Genomic DNA, 9376 nt, shown 5'->3' with positions numbered 1-9376 from the left:
CAAGTAATCACTTAATCGGTTATACCACATACGTCCCGATTGTTTTAACCCATATAAAGATCTTTGTAATTTAATCGAATACATTTCTTTGGGTTTTGCATTTGATGCTTCTGGTACCTTAAATCCTTCAGGTATCTTCATATATATATCACTATCAAGTGATCCATATAGATAAGCAGTCACAACATCCATGAGATGCATTTCTAAATTTTTAGAAACTGCCAGGCTGATTAAGTATCTAAAAGTAATTGCATCCATAACAGGGGAATAAGTTTCTTCATAATCAATTCCTGGTCTTTGAGAAAAACCTTGAGCTACAAGTCTAGCTTTATACCTTGTAACTTCATTTTTCTCATTTCTTTTTCGGACAAAAATCCATCTGTATCCTACAGGTTTCACATCTTTAGGAGTGAGAATGATGGATCCCAAAACCTTTCTTTTATTGAGTGATTCTAATTCAGCTCGTATTGCTTCTTTCCATTGAGCCCAATCATGTCTATTTTGACATTCAACCATAGATGTTGGTTCTGGATCATCATCATTATTCATGATGTCATACGCAACATTAAATGAAAATTTCTCATCAAGATTTTTCATTTCATTTCGGTTCCATAATATTTTTGAATATGCATAATTGATTGCAATTTCTGTATTGACATCATCAATCTCCTCTGCAGTAGGAGTACTGATTTGTGGTTCTTCTTGAACACTTTCTTTTACTTCATTATCAGCTGATTTTCTTTTTCGAGGATTTTTATCCTTTGAACCAATTGGTCTTCCACGTTTCTGACGTGGCAAAGATTCATGAGTGACGTTATTGCCAGCTTTTGGAATTTCAATTCGAGCTGGAGTATTTACTGCTGGTATATATGATTTTGTCACCGTTTTTGTATCTGTAAATGCATCAGGCAATTGATTTGCAAGTTCTTGTATATGCATTATCTTTTGAACTTCTGTCTCGCATTCTTTTGTGCGAGGATCAAGATACTTTAATTGAGGTTCACACCATGAAACATCATTTTCTTTATTTTTCATTTCTCCCCCTAATCTAGGGAACAATGTTTCATTAAAATGACAATCAGCAAAACGTGCTGTAAAAACGTCACCTGTCATAGGTTCAATATACCTTAATATTGAAGATGTTTCATATCCAACATATATTCCCAACCTCCTTTGAGGACCCATTTTTGTACGTTGTGGTGTCGCAATTGGAACATACACTGCACAACCAAATGTTCTAAGATGGGAAATATTTGGCTCTTGACCAAAAGCAAGTTGTAGGGGGGAATATTTATGACTTGCACTTGGTCTGATGCGAATCAATGCAGCAGCATGTAAAATTGCATGACCCCATATAGATACAGGGAGTTTTGTTCTCATTATCAATGGTCTAGCGATTAACTGTAAACGTTTAATCAATGACTCGGCTAAACCATTTTGTGTATGCACATGAGCAACAGAATGTTCAACAACAATTCCTATAGACATGCAATAGTCATTAAATGCTTGAGATGTAAATTCACCAGCATTATCAAGTCTCACCCTTTTAATGGTGTAATCAGGAAAATGAGCTCTCAATTTAATAATTTGGGCAAGAAATTTTGCAAATGCCACATTACGGCTTGATAACAGACAAACATGAGACCATCTGCTAGATGCGTCTATTAGAACCATGAAATATCTAAATGGTCCACATGGTGGATGAATTGGTCCACATATATCACCTTGAATTCTTTCAAGAAACATTGGTGATTCTTTCTCAACCTTAAGTGGTGAGGGTCTAGTTATCAATTTTCCAAGAGAGCAAGATGTACATGGAACCATTGTATCATGATGGATTTTTCTATCCTTTAGTGGATGTCCATGAGTACATTCAATAATCCTTTTCATCATTGTTGATCCTGGATGGCCTAATCTGTTATGCCATAAACTGAATACACCAGGATCAATATATTTTTCGTTAACTACCATATGTATTTCTGGTACATTTATATGTGTATAATGTAATCCAGAACTAAGTCTTGGCAGTTTTTCAACCACATGACTCTTGTCAGTGATACTTAAATATTTCTCATTTTCTGTTGTCACTGACTGATAATCATACCCGTTAAGGTATATGTCGGAGAAACTCAATAAATTTCTGCTTGACTTGGGAGAAAATAAGGCATCATTTATTAAAAATTTTGTACCATTTGGTAGTATGAAATTTGCCTTTCCTATCCCTTTTATCAAGTTAGCAGGTCCTGATATTGTATGTATAGTTCCTTCCGTTGGTTTTAGATCAATAAAATATTTCTCGGATTTAAGTATAGTGTGTGTAGTTCCACTGTCTGCTATACAGAGATCTCCACCACTTGATTGATGTTGTATTCCAGCAAAATTCATATTGAACTTCATATATAAGAAATAAATAGTGAGTACATTAATATTACACAATATTTTAAACGCAAATAGATAGTACTGAAACATTTAGCAAACATAATGACAAAGACAGACGATATTAAATCGTTTATTTTTCGAAAGACACACAACTTAAACATTCAAGAAATCTTCATATAAATCAGATGGTTTCTCAGTGACTGTTGGATCGACGTTATCCACAAAGTTTACTTCCTTTTCTTTATCTTTCAGCGAATCCTGATACATCTTAACAAGATGTTTAGATGTTCGGCAAGTATTAGCCCAGTGGTCCATTCTACCACATCTGTAGCAAGATTCTTCAGAATTTTTAGAAGAATTTTCTTCAACATCTTGTTTAATGGGCTTGTTTTGTGGTTGATATTTATATTTTCGTGGATTACTATTTCTTTGACCACCACGGCCACGACCACGACCACGTCCACGCCCATTACCATTACCATTACCATAAGGATGGTTTCTACCATAGTTGTGGCTTTTGGCATGATGATGGTGATGGTTATTATAACCACGACCTTGCCCGCGTCCTTGTCCCTGTTTATAATTATTTGCAGTATTTGCTTCAGGGATTGCAAGTGTACCAGTAGGACGGGATTGCTGATTTTTCATTAATAGCTCATCATTTTGCTCTGCAACTAAGAGATATGAATTAAGTTCAGGATATGTTTTGAACTTTAGCATTCTCAAATTTCTTTGCACTGTGATGTTTGCAGCATTCATTGTGGAGAAAGTTTTCTCCATCATGTCTGCATCACTAATTTCATGTCCACAGAATTTAAGTTGTGAACATGTATTATACAGAGCTGAGCTGTATTCATTTACTTTCTTAAAGTCTTGGAACCTTAATGTTCTCCATTGTTCCATTGCAGCTGGAAGTAAAATTTCTCTTTGATTATTGAATCTGCTTTTGAGACCTTCCCATAAAACATGGGGATCTTCTACAGTCACATAATTATTTTGTAAGCATTCATCAATATGTTGATGAATAAAGCAACATGCCGTAGCTTGTTCTTTTTCAGAACAAGTGTTGTTTTCATTTATGGTTTCAAGAATGCCCATTGATTTAAGATGCATTTTTACTTTTATAACCCATGGCATGTAGTTGTTTCCAGTTGATTCTAAAGGAGTAAATTTAAGCTTTTCCAGATTCGACATTTTCTATTATCAAAAATTAAAACAAACATCATGATAAATTAGAGTCAATTTATATTCATAAGTATATAAACATTAAACATAAATTTAATATAACATAAATGATAAGTAGGTGACAGTGTCGACCATGTGTAAGCAATCATAAATAAATGTTATATAACAAAAATATAAATATTAGTAAACATAAATGAAAATTTGGCGACAGTGTCGACCATATATTTTTTCAGGTGGTATAACCGACCTATATCATTCTGGTGGTATAACCGACCATATATCATTTTGGTGGTATAACCGACCATATATCATTTTGGTGGTATAACCGACCATATATCATTTTGGTGGCAGAGCCAACCATATTTAGTATTAAGATTATCGTGCTGATAACGTGTTATAATTCAGTAGGCTTATAACTACCTTTAGTGGTTTGATTCTTGATGTTATAATTCAGTAGGCTTATAACTACCTTTAGTGATTTGATTCTTGATTAAGAATACTAATAATGAAGTGTAAGAACAAAGATGATAATGGAGAAAGAAAGAAACACTTTGTAAGTGTGTGAAATGGTGCAAGTTTAATGCTTGCATTCATGAGTATTTATAGCCTAAAATCTCAATATAAAAATACATACTTTGTGTACCAAAATTGACTATATGTATACACCAAAATTGACTATCCATATCTATATTATTATTATTATTATAACATTTATTGGGTTGTTAACCATTGTACATACTCCAAAGGCTCTTATAGAATTGTCTACTTAAAACAAACACTACAGTGTGGTGTGTTGAACCAAATTGGGGGATCATTAGGATCAAAGTTTCAAACTGACAGGTTGTAGTTTTTATACCTTTTTAATAAACTTTTGACGCTTATAAATGTGACATAAGTTTTAAAAGTGTCAAAAATTATGAATTTAAATGTGAAAAATACAGCGTCAAAAATTTTAAATTCTATTAATTTATTGAAACTTTTAATTGTCAATGGGTTTTCGTTATCGACACATTTTTAAGTGCCAAAAAACGTTGCGACACTTAAACCACTTTTAACCCAAACTGTGACGTGGGAGCAAAAATGGTACTCCGTACTTTTTAAAGAGAAAAATGAGTTTTTGAGTGTAATATGACAATATCGAAATATTGAAGTTAAATAGTACTTAATGTAAAATTTGAGTGTTAAATTTTATAGAAAGATTTTGAGTAATGTGTCAAAATACTTGATTGTTTAAAAAAGAAATAAAATAATAATATTAAAATGATGTGTACAAATTTACTTGGATGTCACTTTTAATATTTTTGGTCAAAAGTTATGGCGTCAGAGGTGAAGGCCGTGAAGCCCCATTGGAGGTGTGTCCAAGGAGCTGTAATGTGTTGGCTGAACCCCACAAGCCCATTAATGTTACTATGTAGATTTTAGATAAGAGGGGTTGATTCGTACATCATCTTAAATTTGCCATACACCACTAAATAAATTATATAGACATTTTGACGCTTCCTTTTACACCATTAAATTTGCCATACACCACCAAATGAAGGGTATAAATTCCAAATAATTTATTTAGTGGTGTATGACAAATTTGAGGTGGTGTACGGATCAACTCCCTATATCTGACCCATTAGTAAATTGTTTTTTGTAAAGCCCAGCATTCCAACAATTATTTTCTGGAGTCTAATTTTCTTTTATTTTTATTTTTATTTTTTGAAAAAACTGAAACTTCTTATAATCAAAACGAGGTTCATTGAAAAATCAAAACTCCTTGAAAAGTACAAAACCAAACTACCGAGCTAAAACAATACAAGCAACCAAAACATAAGCTCACGACAACAGAAGTAGATCGAAGCAACCTACACCACAAATACCAAAGACTAACACAACAATACAATCGTCAAACGGAAATTAAGAACCATCTAGAACCAAATGAAGATGAATCTAAATCCCACTAACAATAAATCAAGCATCCTTGATAAATTCACCGAAAACTTTCTTTCACGGCTTCCTAAACCGGTTTCTTCTAGAGTCTAAGGATGTGAATTGTGATCTCCAATTAAAGTCAAGTGCTAGGTGTAATTAGTGAGCCCTAAATCCCATTTGTTGAGAGTTTTAGCGATTGATGTATTAATTGACAAATCAATTTATATACTCCAAATTTATACGTTGATGAACCACCCAAGTTTTTATTTTATTTTATTTTAGGAAAGATCTCGAAATTCTGGACTACAAGGCTTAAACTTGGGGAATCACCTTAGATTTTCTTCATGTAATCCATTTATGCTCATTTCGGTGGGCTGATGTACATTTGTCGGGCCATTGACCTTTTATAATTCCATTGAGCTTTCAAAAAAAAGAAGAAGAAAAAGTTACACCTTTAAATTATATAATGTGTAATTTATTCTAAGTAAGTATCGTATGAGAAATTTGTGTTAGAAGTTAACTTTTAAATGATTGTCGTTGAATTTAGTTTGTCAATTAAATTTGAATGATTCGATATTTTAATTTAGTTGTATGACCCCTACTATTTGAAATCTAGTTTCGCTCCTGCTTTGTCTTTCAAATCGTTCCACGTAGGAGGCAAAATGGAAACTAACTTCCGGTTAATATTGATTTTGTAGGTGTCAAAAACATGATAAAATATTCAATAATAATAGAAGCATCAAAAAATGAAACTTTTTTTTTCGTGATATATTGTATGCAGTAGAATTGATGCTTAATTATCAGATAAATCTAAAAGTGAAAGTAAAATTGTAACGAGATGTATAGGTTACTAACTAGCTAATTTTAATTATAATGTAACGGCTAGATAACGGAGATAGAGCAGAATACTTCAGAATTGGTGTCCCTCTATACGAAGCATCGATTAAATGCGATTGGAAAGCTGCTAGCGCCATACTTAATAACAAACGTGACTTGGTAAGGTATTGTATCACTGAAAATGGGGAAACACCACTTCACGTTGCTGTATCCACAAAAGGTCATAAACATGCGGAAGAGTTTGTCCAAAATCTAGCGGGTTTGATGAACAAAGAAGACTTTGAACTTGAAAATGAAAATTTCAACACCGCCCTTTATTTAGCCGTTGTAGCCGGAAATCTTGGAATGGTTAAGATTATGGTTGAAAAGAACAGAAATGCGATGATAATCCCTGGTGCTAATAGGAGTATGATGCCACTGTATGCGGCTGCCTTGTTTGGAAACTATGATGTGGTCATGTATTTGTTCGATAATTCCAATGATTTGCGAGAGGATGGTTGGACAGATACGAATCGTGGTTGGCTTCTTGAGAAATGTGTCGAGAATGACATGTTCGGTAAGCACTTTAGTATCTTGTTATTGCTATTACACATTTTTAGTTATTTGTTATTCGTTATTCATCAAATATTGTGTTCTTGCTTTGTCTATCTTGAAATAAAAATTTGATAGCATAGAATTTTATGTTTTGTCGTTCTTGATTTCATAGTTAATTTTTGCTGCTACACTTTCCCTCACAATATGATTCTTAAATCTTTTGTAGATGTTGCACAAATGATCGTGGATATGTATCCAAAACTTAGTACGACTGCGGGCGCCCTCGCAATTTTGGCTGGAAAACGAGAAGCATTTCCTGAAACAAAATCCAATTTCATCACCAGAACCATCAAGTCTGGTAAATATCTCTGGAGCTGAGCTACTTGCTGTTTACTAACTATATGGTCTTAGGTCGATTGTTTTTCGCAATCGAGTTATGAAAAATAATACAACTTCGTACATCGTTATTTTTTACTCATTGATATTTGATATTTTTTTTTTTTTCTTTAGTTTCGGCATCCATAGGTTTAAAGGTGGGAGTTCAAGAAAAGGAAAGTAAAGCATTAAAACTACTAAGAACCCTTTGGGAAAATATTGCAAAAATGCCAAAGAAAGAAATCGAAAAATTACTTAGAGGGAAAGCGGATTCAGTCAAGAATGACGAGTCTGGAAGGCTTGTCAAAGCTATCCAACTACAAAATCTCATTCACGAATATCGTAAAAGCTTAGTTGATGGATCCATGGACATACTTAAAGCCTTGCCAGCTGCTGCAACTGGAAAGGGAGATCAAGCTCTGAAACTAGAAAAGCACATTTCTAAACAACTTGTGAAAATGCATGTTGAAACTCAAAATATATGCGGAGGTCCCCTAGTTTCGAATACGCAAGACAAGACGAACGTTTATGGAAAGGGAGATAAAGCACTCGAACTACGAAAGATAATTTTTGAACATATTGTGAAAATGCATGATGAAACCCAGCAGATAATCAAGAATAGCGAAAAGGCAGATAAAGGTCCACTACTACTTCAACTTATTGTTAAACGTACTAACAGCTTGGATGGTGAAACCAAGAAAATATTGAATGGGACTCCAAAGGAGACATACTCTTCTCGGATACTATTTATTGCTGCAGAAATGGGAAACACTACATTTTTAGTTGAACTCATCCGTCGATATCCTGATCTCATATGGAAGGTAAATGATAACAATCAAACAATATTTCATATTGCTGTCAAACATCGTCAAGAGGGTATTTACAACCTACTGTATGAGATTGGTTCCATGAAGGATATGATAACTCCTCTTAAAGATCAACAAAATAACAACATGTTGCATTTAGTTGGGAAGATTGCAAAGCAAAAGCAACTCGAGGATGTGTCAGGAGTTGCTTTACAAATGCAACGTGAACTGTTATGGTTCAAGGTATTCGCTATTTTTCTACTTCAATAGTTGAATAACATAAAGTAGTATCTAACTATTCTATTTTCTCACTCTCTCTTTTTTAGGAAGTCAAGAGTATGATCCCTCATTCTTATAGAGAAAGGAAGAACGAAGATGGTCTAACGCCACATGAGTTATTCACTCAAGAACACAAAGAATTAGTTACACTAGGCGAACAATGGATGAAAGATACAGCTAGTCAATGTATGGTTGTCGCTGCACTTATTGCAACAATGGTATTTGCTGCGGCTTTTACGATTCCAGGGGGTTATGACCAAAATACTGGTATCCCAATGTTCCGTTCGAAACCAACCCTTGTAGCTTTTGTTGTGGCAGATGCCATTTCCCTATTCTCGTCTTCAGCTTCTATTCTCATGTTCTTATCTATCCTCACGTCTCGATATGCCGAACGTGATTTTTTGGAATCGTTACCCAACAAGTTGATGTTAGGGCTTGCAACTCTCTTCCTATCTATAACAACCATGACACTAGCTTTTGGGGTCAGCTTTTTCGCGCTTTACAACAAGGGTTTTCTATGGATTCCAATTCTTATCGGTGTATTTGCCGTGATGCCAGTCTTCCTCTATATTAAGTTGCAATTTTCTTTGTTTGTCGATGTGATCCGGTCGACATATGGCTCTAGGTACCTCTTTAAACCTGCCAAACAGGTTCTTTACTTTGAAAACCCCAAGGTGTAACTGCCTCTTTATCATGCAAATGCTCCGTTTCGATGTAATGTGTAACATGTATTTTGAATCTACATTTATACCAGTAGTATTTTAATTGAGTTTATCCCTACTTTCTTGGAATATATTGGGCTACGTACACCGGTACTTTATCAAATTATAGCATGTACGGACTAATAAAGACTTTTAATGGAATGAATACTGAAAAAAAATGAGAATGTTTTTTTTTTTTTTTTTTTTAATACTGTTATTTTGGGGTGGTCTTACAGAAATATAAATCTGAAAAAAAAAAAATGTTACAAATATAGAAAAAGCGGAGTTTAAAACTACGGTTTTGGTGAATTCAAAGTTTCAAACTTCAGTTTCTACGCTTTTCCACTAACTGAGTATCAGAAT

At 33.9% G+C, this 9376-nt stretch overlaps 1 protein-coding gene across 1 annotated transcript; it reads left to right on the top strand.

Annotated features, from left to right (window-relative positions):
* The first annotated feature begins 6448 nt into the window (after window positions 1-6448).
* On the top strand, window positions 6449-9030 carry LOC139896583 (uncharacterized). Its single transcript, XM_071879227.1, has 4 exons — window positions 6449-6874; window positions 7079-7210; window positions 7363-8276; window positions 8360-9030. Exons 1-4 carry the CDS (start codon window positions 6583-6585, stop codon window positions 8990-8992), a joined length of 1971 nt encoding a protein of 656 aa, XP_071735328.1. The 5' UTR covers window positions 6449-6582; the 3' UTR covers window positions 8993-9030.
* Window positions 9031-9376: the final 346 nt, after the last annotated feature.

This window comes from Rutidosis leptorrhynchoides, chromosome 3, assembly GCF_046630445.1.
Source record: "Rutidosis leptorrhynchoides isolate AG116_Rl617_1_P2 chromosome 3, CSIRO_AGI_Rlap_v1, whole genome shotgun sequence".
In the NCBI taxonomy this organism is placed as follows: domain Eukaryota; kingdom Viridiplantae; phylum Streptophyta; class Magnoliopsida; order Asterales; family Asteraceae; genus Rutidosis; species Rutidosis leptorrhynchoides.
Note: the sequence above shows the minus strand (reverse complement) of the source record. Positions and strands in the feature narration are given on the sequence as shown.

Bases quoted from the DNA above. Each gene is read 5' to 3' on its own strand.
- LOC139896583 (XM_071879227.1), top strand. From the start codon at position 6,583: ATGAACAAAGAAGACTTTGAACTTGAAAATGAAAATTTCAACACCGCC. The intron at 6,875-7,078 runs GTAAGCACTTTA...AATCTTTTGTAG, and splicing joins TGTCGAGAATGACATGTTCG to ATGTTGCACAAATGATCGTG. The intron at 8,277-8,359 runs GTATTCGCTATT...TCTCTTTTTTAG, and splicing joins GTGAACTGTTATGGTTCAAG to GAAGTCAAGAGTATGATCCC.